Here is a 22,853-nt window from a genome sequence, read left to right as displayed (position 1 = left end):
CCAAACTAGCCCAATGTCGAGAGAGTTTTTTCATATGGGGAGGGGACCTCAATTGTGTTAGGGATTGGGAGCTGGACAGGTCTAAAGTGACAGCAACCAGAAATGACACCGCAACAGGGGCGCTCAACACACTAGTAGAAGCCCTGGACCTGGTAGATGTGTGGAGCGAGTTACATCCCACAGACAAAAGTTTTTTAAATTATGTTTAAACCATTTTTATTGATTTTATTTCAACATCCAACACAAACCAAACTTACAGTGCATATAACATTTGAATATACATCCCTTCATCCTTGTGCACTGTTTCGCCCCTAAAAGTCTACTCTCCCTCCTGTTCAGTTTCTCCATCTCGCAATAGGGTTACTTGCTCCGTCATACGTGGGCCCAAATACTTCAGCTATTAGTTGTTTCCAAGCTATCAAGGCTCCAGCCTCTTCCTCCCCGCCAACATTGCTTGCTTCCTGCCATACTACAGTTTCCACCTCTGCCCATTTCTGTAGATCTTTCCACCATACTTCTATTCTTGGTCTATGACATACCTTCCACCCCATAGTAATTCTTCTCTTTGCCAGTACATACGCTAGGTCCTTCAATTTACTCACATGCTTGAGTTTACGGTGTCTGGGAAACCCTCCTATCGGGCAGGGCCACACCGTGTCCACCACCATTTTAATTCCTCTCTTCCATCCTATGTGCTATTTCTCCCCAGAATCTCTCCATTATCTGACATGACCAGAACATATGTACCATTCTGTTAGGAAGAATTCTCTGTTTAGGCTGAATTTCCTAACCTAGTGAGTCCCCCAGCAGCTTTGCTGGATTTTGTGGGGTTTATTTTTTTCTCCTGCCAAGAGTGAGACTCTTTTACCCTCACTCTTGGACATGACTTGAGAGTGTTCTCTGTGACTTGCTATGTGCTTATGGGCTAGGCAGGGGTAATTTTCCCCATAGGCCATCATTGGTTTTTGAATGTGTATTACACAGCACCCTCAGTGCAGTAGCACAGGGGTGTCTTAGAGACCCCCAATCATAGACTCCACACCCTGGGACTGACTACTGTCTCCCTGGGTCTGTAAAGTTGCCATTGACTTTACTAGTCTTAACTTAGGAACTTAACCAGTACAAACCATCTTACTGTGGAAGTACTGGTAGGGGCAATTAGATTGCCCCTGGGTATGTTGTCGAGGGGGTACTGTCCCGTCCCCCCTCGCCGAGTTCTGGCTGGTGGCAGTGGATACCACGGAAATATTCCACCGGAATATTTCCCAATGGGATTTCCCATTGTTTTTGATGCACCACTTTTTGGTGCAATGTTAAAGATACCGCCGGTTTATTTAATCAATATAAATTCACCGTTTGGGATCTTTTGCTGGAACTCGCCGCCAAAATGGCGTCTAGGTTCACTTCAGTAACCCTGAACCCGAGTCGAGCCTTTGTTCCACTTTTGGCGGGCTTCTGCACAGAAGCCTTCCAAAGTGGTGCCATTCTGTCTGGGTACCACAGGGGTGTGGGAGGGGGTTTAGGCACCCTGGACCGAGTTGCCTTGCCAACTCCGGTGGCACTCTAGTGTGATTGGCCCAAGTGGTGAGCCACCCCGCTCACCACTTAGCATGTTTGAGTGACAGCTAGGCTGTATGAATGGGGGTTTGCTGCATAAAAGCAGGGTTTTTGGGACTGGTTCTTCAGAAGTCGCCACAGGACCTAAGAAGCCGAAGAGGGAGAAGCCGAGCCGACCTGCCAAGACGACACCACCGGTGAAGCCCTGCAGAATCGTCTCACCACTTTTCCCGACGACAGAGGAGATCTCCCGCCGGAGAGTCTTCTTCCCTTAACTGGTGGGGACAACCAGTTGCTGCCTTCTTTTCGCCGTCCCGAAGCATCTCGTGGCCGCCTTGCCTGTGCCAAGCACCCCAGCAACCGGGATACCACTTTTTACCTCAACCGCAAAAGAGGGGTAAAAATCCTTTGTGACCGGAGAACTCCACGGCTGGCCTCATCCCTGGTAGCGCAACGACCTGCAGCCTTCCTCCCCGTCGAGATCACCTCTTCCTCGGGACGACGCCGCGATTTGCACCCACTACCAGGAACGACTACCACCGCTGGAGGAATCTTTTCCACTTTTAAAAAGGTACTGTGTTCCGCCCGGCCTCCCTTGCCACCGATTGTACGGGGTAGAATTAGCCCTCGGCTCTCGAACCTGGGTAGGTCTGGGACACCCTAACTAAACTTTTCAGAACCGTAGTAAAACCGTTTTCTACTCACCTGCAAAGACTTGTGACATTGTGTGATCTTGGGCACATTTTCGCCTGGCTCCCTCCAACGCGGGCCCCGAACTAAGTCCCCTTGTTCCACCATTGACTGTCTTTGCTAACCTTATGTGAAAAGTGTTTTACCTTACAGCTCTCTTTATTTCTGCCTTTTCCCTCCCTTTTGGTAATACTTGTTGGAGTACCATCGAACATTAAGCGCTCACCTCTGGTTGGAAATAAGTGGTGTTAACTTAGAATTGTCCAACAATCGATTAGGGATGTACATATGAGTAATAGTAACTGTGTTTGACTTTCTTACCTTTTCTAATGTGCTAGTGTAATTTTTGAGTGTACCTTTAATAAATAAGTTTATACTTTTACACCTCGCTCTGGTCAGTGTTTGCTTGTGCTATTGTACCTCTGTACCTATTATGTATCCTCTGTATACTGCCTAACTCTTCTTGAGGGAAGTCTGACTGCTCAGCCACAGCTACCACAGTGAATCTGTGCGGTGCAGACTGCTACCAAGTGGGTTTACTGCCAACACCTGTAGTCTTAAATCTTTTGCAGTGGTCCCAGAGGGAACTGCACAGGTTTCTGCCTAACACATTCCAACGTTTTCTTCGTCACATTTGGGGCATGATTGACGTCCCACATTTTTTAATTTGGCTATCCTTTGTGGTGTAATATACGCCCTGTCTGTTATATATAATTGTATCTGTTGTAATCTAGCGTTTGACACTTTTTTGTGATATCTTTGTGCCCACTCCCACATCCCATCACTCATTGGGGCTCTCACTTCTTCCCAGTCCTGTCCCAGTTGTGCCACTTCCTTTCCCACTTTCGTCATCATTAGTTCATATATTCTAGATGTTTCATGACCCCACCTCCGCTATGTCGTATATTGGGTCTATAGTGGCGTCTGTCTTCAGCCAGTACCACTTCGAACCACGTCTCCAATTCTCTGCACCACCCTATGATATGTGATATACTGCCCCTTGTGTAACCCCATTTCCTCCATCAGCCCCTCAAAGTCCCTTATGCTCCCCTCCTGCCATATGTCACCCATTGTTGCTATCCCAACCGGTTCCCAGTGCTTCCTAATCGTTAGCCTTAGTTGCTTTTCTTCCCCCCGCTATAGCGACAAATGGAACCTGCGGGGAACACAGGGATGGATTCTCCATTATCTGACATGCTCTCCTTCATAACTCCCACCCTAGTGTCATCCTTGAGCGTCCCTCCACATTCGCTCTGGACAGCCATATCATTTCTTTTAGGAAAAATGGGAAACAGTCCAGTCTGAACAGCCTGGATTCAGAGGTTGGCTCCTCAGAGCCATTTAGCTACATATTGTAGTTGACTTGCTATATAAGAAATTTCATAGTTTGGTATTCTTATGCCCCCTTTGTCATACGAGTTTTGTAGCGTCCAAAGGGCCACTCTGTTCCTTGTCCCATGCCAGAGGAATTCCCTACATATGCTGTCTAAACTGCCAAAGAATCTCCTAGGTATCAAATATAGGATATTCCCAAAGTAATGCAACAGTCTGGGCAGGACCACCATCTTGAGCATCGCCCCTCTTCCCATCATCGCCAAGGTGAGCTTCACCCAGAACTTCATACTACCTTCAATATTCCTGACTGCTTTCTCAGTATTACATTGATGCTCTGCCTCCACCGTATGGTAAATGTCTATCACGAGATATCGGAGCGTACTGACCTCCCATGGTATCTGCAAGACAGGTAACTGCTCTATCGGGACCCCTCTATATCTGCCCAGTGGAAAAATACAAGATTATTTATTTATAGAATTCGATGGGGAGTCCGTCTGACCCCGGGGTCTTTCTAGTGGGGAGTTGCCACACTACCTCTTCCAGTTCTCCCCTCGCTCTTCTGCGCTAATCTGCGGCAGTCCAATATCCTCCAGTGTATCTCTTATTTCCCTGCTGTCGCTTTCCTCCGCATCTCCATACAAGGTGCGGTAACACTTCGCAAATTCCTGATTAACTCCCTCTCGAGTGTCTACTACACCCCCTCCTCTTTCGCTATTGCTCGAATTGTAGGTCTGGGGGTCTCACTTTTATATAGCCATGCCAGGACTCGCCCTGGTTTGTCCCCCCCCCTGCATGTGGCCTCTCCATATATTTTTTATAATTGAGGTTGCACAACCTTTCCCAATATTCCGCACATTTCTGTTGCAACCCAAGTATTGTTTTGTTATCTTCCTTAGTGTTACATCCCCTTTTCACTGCTGTTTATAGCTCCATTTCCGCTTCTTGTAATTCCACCAGAATCCCTCCCTGTAACCCCTTGGACTTAGCTATGGCTATTCCCCTCACTACTACCTTAAAAGCCTCCCAGAGCATACCCGCTGTCCCCACACTGCCGGTGTTAATCGCAAAATAGCTTATTATTTCGTCTCTAATGTCTTCCCTAAAAACGTTATCCTTTAACGCTTCGCTCTCGGAGGTCGATATTGCCATACTAATATCAGCAGCGAGTGGTCTGAAAGGACCCTTGCTTTATATTCTGTCTGTGCTATGTCTATCATTAGTTCTCACGTGACAAACATGTAGTCCAGTCTAGTGTGCAGGTTCTGGGGGGGCTGAATAGTGCGAATATTGTCTGTTCTGTGGATGGCACGACCTCCATGCATCCTCCAACCCGAAATCCGCTAGCAATGCCTGCAATGTCCTAGTAGCTGGGGTGGGTCTATCTATCTTGGTGTCCAATCTATCTATTTTTGGGTTTAATACACAATTGAAGTCTCCTCCCCAAATCACCAGCCCCCCTAGGCTCCCGCTCAGTTTATTATATAGAGTTCTGAAATATGCCACCGTGTCCTGATTCGGGACATATGTATTTATATTTATTTCCCTGTTCTCCACCAACCCTTTTATTACCATGCTCCCGTCTGGGTCGGCCGTGGAATACAGTAACTGAAACGGGACATGCGGTGCAACCCAGGTAATCACTCCTCTGGCATATGCTGCACCCACAACCGTCCCCCTCTACTTCTTCCGGACCACCTCCAACTTTTCTTGCGTTAGGTGTGTCTCCTGTAGCAGGGCTATGTCTACTTTCTGCCTGCGCAGATACATCATAACCTTTCTTTTTTAAAAAGCTATTTAGCCCCCTAACATTCCAGGTAACTATTTTAAGATCTCCCATGACATATTAGGTCCCCGCTCTTCCCTCTACCAGTGCAGTCCAAATCTCGATTCTTCCCTCTTTTCGTGTAGGCTCGTTCCCCAACATAAACTCCCCTTAACTATAACCCCCTCAACTTCCTCAACCCCTTCCCCCCCCGCCCCACCTTCCACTGCAAACCCCTCCCATCACTACTCCTTCCCCCCTTAACTTATGCCCAGCTCCATCCCTGGATCTCAGGCACCCCCGCATCTAGCCCTTTCCAGCAAGTGCTGTACTCACAGCCCAGCAGGGTGATATCGCCCTAGCGACGGTCCCACTATGCTAATTCCCGGGGGTAGTCCTTCTCCATCTTGTAGCTCCAAGTTGACTCATCAAGCAAAGCGCGCTCTTCGTTGCTCATTTGCGTTTTACAAGTTATATTCTAGTCCGATATATCCAATTGCCAAACTTAATTTACCAAGTCTCTGGGCTTTGCTCTCAGCCCCCACCTCCCTCCCTTCATCATGCATAGCATTGTGTTCACTTATCGTGTGCCTGCTGGCCTTGCTCCTCGTCCCGTTCCGGACAGCAGTTTGTATGCAACCATGTGGCCACCTCCTCTGGGGTATCAAAAAAAAAACGCTTTGACCTTGTGGAGGACCTTAAGCTTTGCAGGATACAGGAGCATACATTTACATCCAGCTGCGCACAGTCTCCTCTTGATAGCCACGTAGCTATACCACTGTCTTTGCACCAGCATGGTGTAGTCTGGGTATGCAGTGATGGTTGTGGACGCCCTTGTTACCGTTCCTTCTTTCCGAAAAAATTCCAAGATCTTCTCTCGGTCCTTGTAGTTCAGAATTTTTGCTATAATTGCTCTGGGGGGGGGGGCTCCAGGTTTAGGTCTCCTCATCAGAGCCCTATGCGCGCACAACTGCAAATCCTTAGGAGAGCTTGCCTTCTCCCATCTCTTGTATGATCATGTTCTCCACATAGGTCGTGGGGTCTAGGCCCTCCTCGCCCTCTGGGAGGCCGACCACGCGTATGTTTCGTCTCCCTCTTCCCTCAGCCTCCTCTGCTCGATTCTCCAGGTTAGCAGCCTGTTTCAATATGTGGACTTCTTTAGCATTGTTTGTGCTGGTGTCCGTGTTGGTTTTTTCCGCACTCTCCAGGCCACTTGTCCGTTCCGCCAGGGCTCTCACATCTTGCCTCAACAAGTTTACCTCAATTCCTACTGCGTCTATTTTGTTTTCCAGCGCAGTTCTCGGGTCTGCCATCGCTGTCCGCCATGCGGCCTTCAGTTCCATGATGGCTGTTAGGATTGCGCTATCTTCCCGTGGAGAGGCACCGTCCGCGGGTGCTGCTGTTACATTTTGCGCTGGGGTGGCGGGCGATTGCTGCGACTTGGCAAAAATGTCTTTCGTAGGCTGCGTGCCTTTGATTTTACCTCCCCTGACTGACATTTCACTGCACTGTTGCCCCCCAGGGCCCATCTTCCCATGGTATTGATAGCTCTTGCTTCTCATGTGTCTCCTTTCGTTGAGCCCTCATCGTCCTCAGGAGGGGGCGGAGGGTCCCACGGCTGTCCAGTACTGTCATGGCGTATCACAGTGGCCCGAGTGTAGTCTCTAGGTCTCCCACTACATGGCCCTCCTGCGTGCATTGGGAAGGGGGCTTCACTTCCTGTCTTCAGCATGGTGCTGTGCACCCCTTAGAATGCAGGCTTGCATTCCCCTTTTTTTGCGGGGCTGTCTGTGTTCCTTTTATTTATAGGCGGTCTGGTGCCTATTTCTCCAGCATGAGTGCAGCCGCGTCCTGGTGCAGCAGCTCTTTTTCGTTTTATTGTCTGCTGCTAATGTGGCTTCCACCAGCTGCGTGGCCACAGGCCTGCTTTCCAGCACACTCCTAGATCACTCTTGCTCCCTTGGTCATGTGTCACAACACTGATGGTCTGCTGTAGATCCTGGGGGCATGTCCTTCCAAGCCCACGTGCCCCCGATCCATTTGTTTTGTCTTTATTGTTTTTTAATTAATTCCTTTTTTCCCCCCCCCCTTTGTTTTTTTTGTATAAAGGAATTTTTATTAATTTATTTTAATTAGTATAATGTCCTTCCAGTCTTCCGAGTGCAGTATGCCATGCACTGACTGTTACGCAGAAACCTGTGCAGTTCCCTTTGAGACCACTGCAAAAGGCTTAGGACTACAGGTGTTGGCAGTAAACCCAATTGGTAGCAGTCTGTACCACCCAGATTTACCTGGTAGCTGTGGCTGAGCAGCCAGACTTCTCTCAAGAAGGTTTAGACAGTAAATAGAGTATACAAGAAGGTACCAAAATACAGTAGCACAAGCAAACACTGACCAGAGCTTGGGTATAAAAGTATATAATTATTTATTTAAAAACTCACTTTGTAAAATACACTAACACTAATATGGCAAGCAAGTTCAAACACAGTCACTATTAATATATATACATCCCTGAATACTTATTGAACAAGTCTTCGTTAAAACACCACTTATGTGCAGTCAGAGGTGAGCGCTTAACCTAAAATGGCACTCCAATAAGTTAGTTAAAGGGAGGGAAAAAGGCAGAATTAGGAAAATACACAATACCAACACGTTAAGAGAACCAGAGCAAGTCAGAAAAGGCAGAGTCTACTGAGGAACAAGAAAGTCATAAGCCAGGCCCACTCTTGGAGAGAGCAAGGCGGAATGAGTGCAAGATCGTACAGTTGAATAGCACTTTTAAAAGTCTTTGCAGATAGTTCAAAAAGGGTTGATCAGTTCAGGGAAAGTTAGTTAGCAGGTCCCAAGTCACCCCAGGATAGAGAGTCAAGGATTTACGGGACACCTTGAACAGTCTGTTGCAAGGGAGACCAGGCGGGACACAGTGAAATGGTGAGAAAGCTCCAGCGGGGGCAGTTTTTCCTGGCAGCGGGTGCAAGTCGGTGCTTCGTCCAGGGGAAGAAGATCTCGACGTGGAGAAAAGCTGGAGGTCGTTGCACAGCGAGGGAAGAAACCAGCCGTGGAGTTTCCCGGTTAAAAAGGTACTACGGTAGTGGTGAAGCGTGGCTATCCGGCCGCCGGGGTGCTTGGCACGGGCGATTCGACCACGAGACGATCCAGGAAGGCGAAAAAGAGGGCGAACTGGTTATCCTCACCAGTTCAGAGGCAGAAGACTCTCCGGGATGAAGATCTGTCGTTGGGAAGTGGCGAGACGGTTCACCAGGGCTCCACCGGTGGTGTCGTCGTTGCAGGTCAGCTCAGCTTCTCCCTCTTCGGATTCTTTGGTCCTGTGGCGACTTCTGAAGTTCCAGTCCCCAAAGTCCTGCTTTTATGCAGAAAACCCCCATTCATCAGTCCTAGCTGTCACTCAAACATGCTAAGTGGTGAGCCGGGCGGCTCACCACTGGGCCAATCATACAAGAGAGCGACTTGAGTTGCCGAGGCAACTCAGTCCAGGGTGCCTAAACACCCCTCCCACACATCCTGTAGACCCAGACAGAGTGGCACCACTTTTGGAGGCTTCTGTGCAGAAGCCTGCCAAAAAGTGGAACAAAGGGCCCAACTTGGGCTGGAGTTACAGAGGCGAACACAAACGCCATTTTAAAACCGAGTCCTGGCAAAAAGACCCAACCGGGGAATAAATATTAAATAACCCGGCGGTATATTTAACATTGCACCAAAAAAGTGGTGGGTTTAAAAATGAATGGGAAAATCCCATAGGAAATATTCCGGTGGAATATTTCGTGTGGTAACCACTGCCACCAGCCATAAACCCGACGAGGGGGGACTGCACAGTGCCCCCTCGAAAAACAGACCCAGGGGCAATCTAATTACCCCTACCAGTACTTCCACAATATGATGGTTTGTATTGGTTCTGTTCACAATTTAAGACTAGTAAAGTCAATGGTGACTTTACATGCCCTGGGAGACAGTAGTCAGTCCCAGGGTATGAAGTCTATGTTTGGGGGTCACTATGACACCCCTGTGTTACTGCACTGAGGGTACTGTGTAACACTTACCGAAAATACATGAAACCCTATGGAGTAAAATACCCCATAGCCCATAAAACACATTTCAAAGTCAAATCATGTCTAAGAGTGGGAGAAAAAGAGTCTCACTCTTAGCAGGAGAAAAAATAAACCCCAAAAATCCAGCAAAGCTGCTGGGGGACTCACTAGGTTTGGGAAATTAGCCTTAACAGAGAATGTTAACATTAACAGAGAACCCCGACTGCCCCTTCTTTCTTGGCTCCACTGTTGCTCCGGGTGCACCGAAGTCTCGTGGGCTTCCCCTCCTTCACTATTGCGGCTGCTCTGCAGTTCCCGGCGGGTGCCGGTCTTCCGTGCGTCCCTGCGTTGCTCGTTCCTCACAGCGGGTGAATCCCGCGCCCCTCCTGGTCCTAGTCGAAGCGCGGTCCCAGCATCCACACAACAGCGGGTCACCTCGCCCTCTCCTGCCGTGCAGATGCCCACAGTGTCCGCTCCTAACCTGCTGGGTGTGCGCAGTCCGCCTCCTCTCCCATCCGTAGAGTCGTGCACTTATTCTGCCACAGACCTCGTCCGCCCGCAGCTGTTGATCGGCTTCCTGTTCTTCTGTAGCTCGCTCCTCCGTCACTCCTGTCTCTTACGATCCCTTTGTTCCAGGGTCGCCGCCATCTTGGCACTTCGTTATCATCCACATTGCGGGACACAAAGTAGCAGATCTCTTGTGCTTTTATGTCGATCCTTCCGCCGATGCCCGCTTCTTGCCCTCTCCGTCTTCATACATTCACGCCGTTATTTATATACCGCAATCTACTGTATAACAGCTCATGCTTTTCAGGATCATTAGTCGGATCACGAAGCTCTGCGGAGATGCAGCCTACTCCATGGCTGCTAAGCCACGCCCCCATTCCCACAGACAAAGGTTATTCATACTTCTCATCGCCACACTCCCTGCACACGAGAATGGACTACCTATTTGTGGCCAAGGGCAATCAAACACAAATAGAATCGTCACAGCACTTAGACAGGTCAATATCAGACCACTCACCACTACTGATGAACTGGAAGACACAGGGGCCTAGACCGCCCATACCGCTGTGGCGTATGGTACCAGATGCCCTACCAGATCCGGCCTTCACAGAAGAGCTGCAAGACAAAATAGAGGAAAATGTGGAAAAGAACGTAGATAGCGTGGGAAGATTGGGCACAGTCTGGGAGGCAATGAAAGTAGTGGTGAGGGGCAAGGCCATTGCGGGAGCGGGGGGCATACGTAAAACGCTAAGAGCTGAACTGAAGGTAAAGATAAAACACAGTCCGATACAAGGGGGACAAGGGAGGTGGAGCTAGCACGGTTACGGGGGGACTGCCATGAAGCATGGCGAAGGCTCTTCAAGTTTGATTACACAGCGAAAACCCGCAAAAGCACATGGTGAGGGCAACAAGTCAGGCAAACTGTTAGCGTGGCTATGTAGGAGAGAGCACCCACGATCCCCGACCACGGAGATCAAAGATAAAACAGGAATAATACGTAAAACACAACAGGAAATCAACATTTTCCGAGATTTCTGCTCCCACCTCTACGGTCATGATCATCAGGTGCCACAAATTGACATCCTACACACTGGACGAAATAGTCCTTCCCAAAATAGAGTCGTCACAACAGGAATCCCTAGAGGCCGAAATCACAGGGGAGGATTTCACAGAGGCAATATGGTCACTTGCCTCTAGTAAAACACCGGGAAGTGACGGACTCCCCCAGAGTTCTATAAAACATATGAAGCAACCCTGACACTGGTGTTGCTTGAAGTTTTCCGGGAGGCATACACCAAAGGGGAACTGCCGGAAACCATGAGGGAGACCCTACTTATACCGATACCTAAACCCAGGAAACCAATGGATGAATGTGATTCGTACCGCCCACTAGCAATGCTGAATTATGACATCAAGATTCTAACCACTATACTGGTCAGGTGCCTGAACAGGATAATGGGGGGCTTGATACATAGTGACCGAAATGGCTTCATACCAGGGCGCAGCACAGCCTTGAACTTACGCAGACTACAACACATACTCAAGCAAACAGCTGCATCCCAAGAACAGTATGCCATACTCTCAATGGACGTCACAAAGGCGTTCGACTCAATATATTGGGAATGGCTGGTGGCAACACTAAGGGAATTTGGATTTGGGGAGAGGTTCATCCGATGGGTGCGAAAATTATACACAAACCCGAAGGCCATGGTCAAAACTGGAGGATAGTGTCAGCAATCTGGGATATTAAGAGGGGGATGCGACAGGGATGCACACTATACCCAATGCTGTACGTGCTGGGCCTTGAACCCATAGCAATATACCTCAGGAAGCAACACCTAGATGCTGGCATCTGGGTAGGGTGCCTGGGGGGGGTGGAAACAGGACACCTGCTGTCACTTTACACGGACGACATGCTACTGTACGTGAGGGATCTGCACCTGAATGTACCGGTGATCCTGGACATATTTGATAACTACGCCAAAGTGTCAGGGATCCACTTCAGCAAAACCAAACCCTGCATATTCCCGTTAGCAGGGTTGAGAGGAAGAAAGGCCAGCGAGCTAGCAGCGATGGGGCTTAATTGGGAGGTGGACTCGTTCAAGTACTTGGGAGGTGAATATTAGACATACGCCGGAACAAATGGATGTACACAACACGGCAAAGGTGGTGCTGGGCTTGAGGAAGTCCATGAAATTCTGGTCAAAGCTGCCACTATCACCGTTAGGTAGGGTAGCCATCACCAAAATGATTATTCGCCCGAGGTTCTTGTACTTCAACAACGTGCACTACTATGTTGGGGCGTCTTTTTTCTGTTCCTTGGAGGTGCTGCTCTGAGAATTCTTGTGGGGCGTTAACTGCCACAGACTCACTAGCAATTTTATATCTACCATACGATAACGGCGGGGTGAAATTGCCAAACCTTGAGAGGTACTACCTGGCAGCTCAGCTAAGTCACATAAATGGCTGGCAGACGAGACTACCTCGGAAACAATCTTAGTGCAACACCTAGTAGCTCCCATCAAACTAAAAGAAATACTGCGGGTAACACATGTAAAGATACATCAATCTGAAGTAACATGTTTTCTTACTTTGCCCAGTGTTGCACTGTTTTGGAAGTGATGTTGGTGTTTTTGTCCAATTGATTTGTCCCACTCCTGGTATTGTACCTTTTGGAATACACACCTAAATTTGTATCTGTTTTTATCCTGAACCCATGATAACAAAGAATGGACTCACACGTTGTATATGTTTTTGTAGAAATAACCAAGCTGAACACCAAATGGGGAATTGAGTCAATTTTGATCTTTCTGGAAGAAATTTTGTCCTGAAGATGGCCCAAAAGAAAGAACAAAAGATGAGGGTGCTAGAGAGCCAAACGCGATGTCGGCTTCCTAGGGAGCTCTGTGTGGCTCAGAATTAATCCCGTCTCATCCATCCCTCTGTGGTGCCCAATTCTGCCACAGCTAACGCTGCGCTGATTCCTGAGTTTGTGCTGAACATTTTGATACAAAAATTGTCTCAGGAGCCCTAAAATTGGCCGAGTTACGGGCTGCCTCGGAGGCCCGCCGATTTACATGAGCTGGAACCCCGTGCGGTGGGCAAGGCCACGAGCAGAGAAGGAGGAGGAGCCCCGCAGTGCCCAAGTCACCGGCTGCGAACATTCAGCACAGGCTCCCAGACACCGCACCACCGAAAAGCCGAGCCACTACAGGGAAGCGGGTCGACATGCGCACTCTCAGCGCTAGAAGAGACACGGCTGTCTCTGTCCCCGCGGTGGCCCGGCGAGAGGCGTGGAGGCGGCCCGCCCTACTGAGCAGTCCGGCCCGGTGTCCAGGTAGGAGCCCAGTTTAACGTGTGCAGTGCTTGTGCTGTGCCCCAGCGGACGTGTGAAACCTCCGGCCCCATACAGCCTGTAATGCCGGCGGAAGCCGCAGGGGCCGGTACCCTTGTCGGCGGTGTTTGACGGAGCCCCCGGGGGGGGTGGGGGGTAGGGAACAGTCACCTGCATCTCCAACGGACACCAACCACACGCCTCCCCCTGGTGACAACTGGTCCTCGCGGCACCTCCAAGACACTCACCTCCAACAGCGGAATCAAGCCGCGTTCTTTCCGGACATTAATTTCCCATACACCCCGATCCTCAAAGAGCAGACAATGCCTCCTAAGAGACCCGCTCACTGAACAAACTAGTCAAGTCAGGTAAATCTCTCTCGCTGAATTGTCAACCGCACTGGGACAGCAGCACTAAACACGGCCTCCTGATGGCCCTACGAGTGTTAAGGCCTATAAGCTGTACACCCGTGGAGAACACGCCTGCATCCCTCAATCAACGAAGAAATTGGGAAACGTTCATTGTGATGGTAGATTAGGGGCTTTGCCCAACAGACGGCCGAGCCGAATCAATGCACCCCACCTGCGCTGGAGCACAACTGCACTCCGGCACTCCACTCGGGAACAGGCGCCATATACCAGCAAGCCCATCTGCCGCCAGCAAACTCAAACAGTCTCTCACACAGCGCAGTACATCCTGCAAACCATGCCAAACGGTATCCGTCTAGGTGCTCGCCTGCGAGGAACGACGTCACAATCTTCAGGGGCCGCTAGAAACACGTCCCTCAGACCCCAATGGGAGCACCCCAGTGCTGACCGGTCATATACCAAGTAATTCCACCAGATTCAAGGAATTTTCTCCAGACAACCGCTGCCAGCACTAAGTGCGAGAAGTGGAAAACGTGCGCCAATTTACAAAAAGTACCCCATCACTATCCTAGTGCCAGACCCAATCCAGCAAGTCACCGGTTAACCCTCCACAGATCATCCACAACAACGGTAAACCTATCCTGAACTGCTACCTGCGCCGCGACAACCAGTGCCCAAACTGCATCTACTGCTAAGCACGCAGGGACCAGATCGGAGCTGACCATGGGGAAACCCGACAAGTCTCAGAAAAAACTGAATTTCGAAGCCAGCTCTTCCGGCAAGATGACAAACACCAACAGTAGGCCAGCGTCCCCCGCAAAAGATATGGACCCCAAGCCTCGACATCAGGGAAATCCTGCCAGACTTGAAGGCGAGAATTGGGGACTTAGGGAGTAAATTAGACAGTCTATCGTCCAAAGTAGATTGACTTCAACACCGCCTCGACCAACACGCGGACAGGCTGGACAACGTGGAGCAACACGTATCAGATCTGGATGACGGTACTGCAGCCCTGACCACCAGAGTCTCCGCTCTAGAATCCCAAATGAAGGCTGTCTCCGCCAAAAACGAAGATTTGGAAGGACGTTCCTGCAGGAACAATATTAGAATTACCAGAGTCAGAGAGCAACAATTTCAGACTAAAATGGGAGGACCACGTTGAATGGATCTGCACCGAATTATTTGGGGCAGAAGTGCTTTCCCAACAATTTGTCATAGAAAGAGCACACAGAATTCCCAATACCAGATCAATCCCAGGAGCAAACCAGCGTCCGATTATAGCAAGACTACTCAATTATAAGGACCGGGACGCAATACTCCAGCCTGCCAGAGAAAAAGGGAAACTCCAATTTGACGGCGACCCAATCCAATTCTTCCCCGATTTCTCAACAACAGTACAAGCACAGAGGCGCTCTTTCACGACAGTTAAGCGGAGACTACAAGATAACCATATACTCTATTCCATGTGGTTTCCCGCCAAACTCTGCATTCAGCACGAGGGGAAAGCCCAATTCTTTACCACACCAGAGGAGGCCAATGAATACCTTGACCGCGCCGGTTGTAGACCCGCCCCAAACAATCCAAACCCTCAACGTGAAGGCCGTATGCGGAGAGACCCACCATAGCCTACGACTTCGGCAAGGAGCAGCGGAGCTATCACCCCAGCATCACTATGATACACGCTACTCACCAAAGAGTTAAAAACCCATTCAACAAGAGAGCCACACTACCTCCTGTTGGGCTACTAACGCCCCAAGCACAGCACTGTTTGTAGTTCCGATTTTAAGGGTGGGAACATCGTGGGCCAGTTGGGGGTTGCCCACGCAAGGGAAGGATGTTAATTTCACCAAGTTACCTTCGATTGATCACCTACGTTCAACCACAAAGCACCACAGAATCCTATTCCCGAACCAGCAATCCTCAATAACTCCTCTTGCACGCTTAGGCAATATCTGAGTCTCAATGACGGGACGGAGCCCGACGCCCCTCTCCTAAGCACTCTAAATGGGTCTGTATAAAATTGCCACCTGGAACATCAGAGGTGGCAACCAACCAGCCAAGCTCTTGAGGGTCCTCCAATACCTCAGCTGGCACAAAATCAATAATGCCATGCTACAAGAAACCCACCTCTTACCAGCTGCTGAAAAACATTGGGCCCGCTCATGCGGCTGCCACAGATATTTCTCCTCACACTCTTCCTACGCGAGAGGGGTTGAAATACTAATAGACAAAAAAGCCAATTTTAGCTTGATTGACTTTAAGAAAGACGGAGAGGGGTAGGACCCTTTTGGTGAGAGGAATACTTGCTAGGAAGGAAATAGTTTTGGTGAACACTTACGCTCCTAACACAGATGGACCGAACAACTTCAATTGGGTCATGTCCCATCTGGGAGCGTACACCTCAGCACCAATCATCTGGGGCGCAGACCTCAATACCCCTCTGGATCCCCAAAATGACAAATCTCACAGCGTAAATAACAGTCTCCAAAGCAAGTCACCAGGTAACAGATCTGTCAGGCTTTCGAGCTGTCCGATATTTGGAGATACACTCATCAGAACTCACACGAATACACATTTCACTCTGAAGTCCACACCACCAGCTCACGTATTGATTATCTCCAGGTAACAGCCCATAGTCCATACAACTGGGGACCCTGTCAAATCCTACCACGGTCCCTCTCCAACCATTCCATGGTCACACTCGAATTCATGTTGCCCGATACCCGGAAGACCGCCCTCAACTGGAGATTTAAAACAGGTTCGCTCTCAGATTCGGTCTTCGCGTCTGAACTCCAACAAGAGATCACTACTTTTCTCAAAATAAATCAAGATTCAGTAAGCTCGGCCGGCACCTTATGGGAGACGCTGAAATGCTACGTACAAGGCGCGTGCATGACCAAGGAAAAAGGCATCCTAAAACTGATACAGCGCGAGCTAGCAAACAGTGAACGACGCCTGAAGGAACTCGAAACTAAACAAATAACATCCTCAGACACGCAGACCCAGGCCGGTCTGAAAATATAACTACCAAAATTCCAGGAGGCAGCGGAACATGAGCTGAAGTTTCTAGGCCGCAGACACAGGATCAGGCAGTATGGAGAGGGACAAAAACCTGGGACACTCCTAGCCCACCTTCTAAGACTCGATCAAACACCTACTTGTGTGGCACGTATCTGTGACGCACAAGGGAACCTGGTCTATACAGAAGAAATAGTGAACACGTTTCACAGATTCTACCAGGACCTATATAGTTCTAAAAGCACCGCCAACCCTGAGGTGCTTCAGGGCTAACTCAACGACACCGAACTGTATTGGGTAATCCAAGAACTACGGGAAATCACTGAACGCACCCATCACACTAGAGGAAATCGAGGCAATAAAGTCACTTCCAAATACCAAAGCGCCAGGCCCAGATGGACTCACTGGAGAATTCTATAAAGTGCACGCGACCATTATTGCTCCATTACTTCTCTGAGTATACGAAGAGCCCCTAGAGCGAGGGATACTACCACCCACCCTTCTGAGAAGCTAATGTAGTTCTTATAGACAAACCAGGCAAGCCCCAAGATGACTGTGCCTCCTACAGGCCAATCTCGCTAATCAATCTTGATAACAAGATCCTACCAAAAATTCTAGCAACTCGACTCCTTCCCCTTATGCCCGCATTGGTACTGGGAGACCAAGCCAGTTTCATTCCTGGACGTAGCACTACATACGGTATTCGCCGGCTGTTTGGAGTCAGCATGGCTCTCGAACCAACACAACATGCAATCACCGTCCTACTGGACCCTGAAAAGCCTTTGATTCCGTAGAGTGGCCATATCTTTTTGCGACACTCACACAAATGGGCCTGGTGAAAATCTTTATAAAAATTGTCTCACTGCTCTATAATGATCCTCGAACCTACATCACCTTAGGCAATACAAAATCTCCCAGAGTCAAGCTCGAACGTGGCACTAGACCGGGCTGCCCCTTGTCGGCCCTTTTATTTGCCCTAGTTATGGAACCTCTCGCCTCCAGATTGAGATCCCACCAAATCAATAGGGGCCTCACCCTGGGCCCGCATAGACTGGTAGTCTCCCTCCATGCAGATGATGTGATGTTATTTGTCAACGACCCCCAAACTAACCTTAACCCGGTAATGCGTGAAGTGATTAAATTAGCAGCATCTCTCGTCTTAAAACCAACCACTCCAAATCACTGATATTCCTGACACCAGCTACCCCCAAGTTCCATGATGACCACAGATTTAAATGGGAAAGCTCGAAGGTCCGTTACCTCGGCATCCTCATGTCGTTGAATTACAATGAAATATTTAAAGATAACTATGGGAAAGTATTATACTCCCTCCAAGAGCGCATTCAGAGGTGGAAGTCCCTTCCATTGACACTATGGGGGAGGGTTTCACTGACCAAAATGAGGATTCTTCCCAAACTCCTTTACTTATTTACGAATATACCCCTAATACTGCCACGTTCATTCCACCAAAAAATCAAAAGCCTTATTCTTGAATTAATATGGGCTGGGATACCAGCAAGTGTCGCCTACACAACGCTGACGCTACCGGTATCTCAGGGTGGCCTCGCACTCCCCGACGTGGAGAAATACTATTGGGCCGCACAAGCGCAATTCCTGAGCCATTGGTACACTACCAATTTCGTTCGTCCACATGTGCAGGTCGAACAGGCCGTGGCTTCCCCAAACCTCCTAAGAGCCGTAATTCTCAGCAACCTTCCCGTGCCATACAACACGTTGAACACAGTCCTATCTCCCTATGATATTTGGAAAAAAATTGCCCATAAATACACGATACATATAAGATACTCCCCACTATTGCCCATCAAGTTCGTTCCTGGCATACCCCTGAGGAACGACAGGGTATTTCAGATCTGGCTTAATAAGATTGATATCCAATCCATCTGTGACCTTTTTCCTGAAGGGATGTTCATAACCCCACAAATGGTCAGGGAGAGGAGCGGCGTCACTTCACTTGACATTCATTTCACACAGCGCCACACCCTGCAAGCCCAGTTCCCATCATTTCCCAAACCACCACCGACATGGGACCTGTTCCACAATGTGATTCAGGCTAAGGGGGAGGAAAGGCAAGTCTCCACAATATATAAATCACTGCTAACCGATACAACAGTTACTGCCATAAGAGCAAAACAACGATGGGAAGCAACCCTTCAGTCCACAATATCAGAAGACGACTGGACCTATATTCTTCGGCCAACCCAGAAAGGAGCGATACTCGCTTTAAGCAGATTCATTTCAACTTTGTGCATTAAACCTACTATACCCCCAAGAAAAAATAACGTCACCATCCCGAACCTTCAGATCAGTGTGAAAGATTCCGCGGATTTTATTCACCTCGCCTGGCACTGTCCTGGAATAGCCCGGTTCTGGTCCTCGGTTCTACAGTCCACAAGCGACATAGTCTGAGAGGAGCTGACTCCCAATCCGGCTACTGCACTCCTAAGTATGACCAAATACCTACAAGCTCCAGTGCGGAGACTGGCCGCCCTGCTCCTGGTGCTAGCGCGCAGGAGAGAAGCTTTGAAATGCCACACTAACAGCATGGAAAAAAAGACATTACCTACTGCCAAGATATGGACATCGAATTCACAAGAACCCTTGCCCTCCACACGCGTCCACCAGATATCTGGGGCCCATACATCATCTACCTACTTTCCAATTCTGACACTGAGCTCCCAATCCCAACCCCACCAATTGCAAGGGCCTAATAGACACATACCTCCCTCGCCTGATGCGACTAAGTGAGACCATGATTGGATATCAGATAGTGCCTTTATTGGATACCAAAGCAGAGGAAAGACTAAATTGGAAACTTTGTGAGCCATGAACGTATTGTTGTATGTATCTACTTGATACAGGTTGTTGATGTGTATATATCTAAGAGATCAAAAAATAAAGGTTAAAAAAAAAATATAAGACCAAAAGATATTAGAGATAGTGTCTCAAACATAAAAAGGCCGAAACATGTCGACATTTATCTGAGATACCCATGCAAACTGTTTGTGGGACTTTGATGCACACAAAGTGGTTACAAATTTGTAATAAGGTTTTCTTATAACAATGAAATGTCTGCGTTTGTGGCATCTTGTGCCTTTTAGTCATATACAACATGTAATAAATTTAGTTTTTTGATGAGCCTTTCTGTTTTGGGTCCATGATGTTTTGTAGACATAATCAAACTCTATTTGTTTAGTTTGTAACTCATCTTCACTCGAACCGCTGGGCAATGGAAAGAGGGGTAATCAGACTCACTTCCCTTTTGATTTAGTTCCCATTGAGTTCTGATACCCCCCTCCCCCATCGAGACCAAAAAAACTGGGTACTTTACCTCCTTCTTAGTGATACAGGGGCCGGCACTCCCAAGCCCAGTCTGCCTCAGCACCTCCCTACTAGCACCTGCCTTCAGACACCCTCCCCTGACCCTACAACCAAGTCAGGTCCACCTCACGCACACTAGCTTACCCTTATCCTGTCCCCTAGCGCACTATCCCTCCTGGCCCAGCTACAGCGCTTACTCAGCCACTGGACCCCCTCCTTCTTTCATCCTGCCGCTCTCCCTTTGCGCTTTTCCTCCCCTCAACCCCCTGCTCTTCATGCTAGCTGCATTTGCACGATCCAAATGTCACAAGGCCGTGTAAGACCTTTTATTGATTGTATCCGCCACTCTTCCCCCCCGTAGACCTGTGGCGCCTGGAAACACTTTCTGCTGTATAGGCAAGCGTTCAATAAATAAAGGGCAGAAAATGCTCTCTAATTGAGAATTAACCTTTGGGTGGATGCAGGCTTTTGCATTTCAAAGCCCCCATACCAGTCCAACAAGTGAATGTGAAAATCTGCACTTTCCCTCAAGACACTTTGGAGTCACAAATTGACCCCTTGTCACACTATAAACTTCTCAATGTATTTATATGATGCCATGGGCGAAACAGGTTTCTTTGGAACTGTACAGATTTGCGCTTTTAAGCTTCAAATTAAGTTGCAGAAGAAAAAGGATTGCTACGCATACATTACTTGTATATTTCAATTCTGAATGGGGAATACAATAACACACCTTTTTTGTGTACTTCTACCAGTATTAATGGGTTTGTTGGATTGGTTTAATAGGTTTTTAACAACCAGAGCTGAGAAGATACGTGGTCAAGTCAGGGGTCTAAATTGCAGACTGGGCGCAAAAGAAAGAATCTCAACTAAAAAGTATGCGATTTTGGCCAAATGACTTTCTCGTGTTGTACCTTATCTGCCAAAGTGGTTAGTCCAGAAAAAGAATTAAGCAATGTAATAGTCAAGGCATCATTTAAACAAGTTATTGGAAGGCCCAGTAAAAAATAAAAAAAAAGTAAAAAAGATTCTGAAAATAATATCACGCACTGAGGAAGCAGATATACAAGTGTTTATAATTTAGTTAATTTTAAGTCCAAACAATAGCATTTTCTGTTGCTACATATATTAATGATGTTTCAAAATGTCAAGAAAGTCAGATAGGAAAAGCTAAGAACAATTTTGCCAAAGATCTCAAGGCACACCACTGCAATACCACCCCTTCTCAAGGGTGATTCAACAGTAAAATGTAATACACACCGATTGATGCAAATAAGATGAAGTGCTCACCTGTAAAACTAATGTCAAAACAAAATCAACTAAGGAGCGGTCACCTCTATTGAGGGAAATACACATAGCTACGCTACCACAAAAAGGTAAAAGTTAGAAGTTATCATTGATTGCTCCTTATTCTAATGCCATTTGCGGCCAATGTTTGCGGTTCAAACGGCATCATGCCTTTTTTAGGTGGTGGGTGTGGTTATGCACATTTTTTTGGAGGGCGGGGCATGCGAGTGTTGCAAAGCACAAGAGACGCTCCAACCCACTCTAAAAAGTTAGCATCTGTGTACATTAAAAGGTGATTTAAACAAACTTTAAATTTACTTATGGAACCAATGCAAAAAAAGTAATTGGACGTTGAATAGGGTATATACCTCCTGACTTGTCTGCTGCCATGGTGCTTCTAGTTCGGTCTTTTGTCGTTAACTAGAGTGGTTATGCTCTGCTACCGATTGCGATTTGATTTCTCTACTGCGCGAAGCCCTATCAGTCAGCTGTGTCGTTCAGCCTCACACAGACGCCCGCAGCTTTTCTAATGTCTCTTCGGTGTCGTCTACGCTGGTGCTGCACGAATGTTACCACGGAGGAACTCCCACCGGTGTCTTTCTCTGCTGTTGGTTCGGAGTCCTGATCCCAAAAGTACACCGCACTTAACGTGCGTCTTAACACACTGCTGGGGCGAGTATCCTAACACAGCAGGTACTCTTAATGGTACTGCAGTAGTTTGACCCACCACAAATCACGCTCGCACTGTTTTTTTTTCTTCCCTCTGTATAAGCAACTTGCCAGCAAGAATTGACCGATACGAGCAGACCTTATGCCCCTTCTCTCTGGTATTCCTGAGTTTCTTGGTGCAGGCACCGACCCTCTTCTCTGTGGTGCTGCTGTGCTCTTAGATTAAGGCAGTGCTACTGCAAAGTTCGTAGAAACAAAGTTCGCATTCCTCTAGTACTGTGATGTTGTGTCTCCACTCCGGTGGCGCAGGATTATTGAATGGATGTACACATCCCCTTCTTTGTGTTGCTGTTGTCCTTTTTAGCACAGGCAGGGATGCAATCCTTACCCTGCTGGCGCTGAAGTATTTTCGTGCAGGCACAGCCTGTGTTACTGATGTCCCAGTCTCCAAAACATCTGCTGTACTCTCTATGTGCGGGCCCCTAGGTGCCCGAATGTTTCAGGGTCCTAATGGTGGCGCTTATACGAACTCCAACAGCTACAATCGGTTGTTGACACAGGCTCTGTGTAACACAGTCCGTGAGCTCCAGGGCGTCCTGGTATTAATTGACAGGGTGCTAGGTTTGATATCTTCTCACTTCCGGCGGCGCTCCGAATATGACGTCAAAGCCTCTCTGACCTCTAACCACAAACCCGGAAAGAGAGAGAATATTAGGACTTTTACAATGAACATAAAAGAAGGACATCAGTGGAAACATTGGGAAATGACACTATTTCCATGGCGACCTGTACAACCGCGCTTGAAAGCGACAGTCGAAACAGCACAACCATGCTAAGGTCAGGCAACATTTCGTCCGTTTCCAAAAGTGCCAGAGGAGGAGCGATATACATAGCCAAGCCCCTCACCCCACAGGACCCTGAGAAACTATGACGTTAGGCTT

The 22,853-nt window shown here is 48.3% G+C and overlaps 1 protein-coding gene across 6 annotated transcripts in view; it reads right to left on the bottom strand.

Annotated features, from left to right (window-relative positions):
- CNOT10 (CCR4-NOT transcription complex subunit 10) overlaps window positions 1–22,571 on the bottom strand; it is a 1,248,840-nt gene extending 1,226,269 nt beyond the window's left edge. For 3 of the 6 annotated variants that reach the window (XM_069648813.1, XM_069648814.1, XM_069648818.1), the window contains exon 1: window positions 21,612–21,770. In XM_069648813.1, coding sequence (XP_069504914.1) covers window positions 21,612–21,633 — 22 coding nt within the window. In that variant the 5' untranslated portion in view covers window positions 21,634–21,770. Of the gene's footprint in view, window positions 1–21,611 lie in introns of all 6 variants that reach the window. The other 3 variants (XM_069648816.1, XM_069648817.1, XM_069648815.1) reach the window with 2 other exon arrangements.
- Between the last annotated feature and the right edge of the window lie 282 nt (window positions 22,572–22,853).

The sequence above is a fragment of the Ambystoma mexicanum genome, chromosome 2q (genome assembly GCF_040938575.1).
Source record: "Ambystoma mexicanum isolate Mex_15411 chromosome 2q, UKY_AmexF1_1, whole genome shotgun sequence".
Taxonomy (NCBI): domain Eukaryota; kingdom Metazoa; phylum Chordata; class Amphibia; order Caudata; family Ambystomatidae; genus Ambystoma; species Ambystoma mexicanum.
The sequence above is the reverse complement of the archived record's forward strand: the minus strand, read 5'-3'. Positions and strand labels throughout refer to the sequence as shown.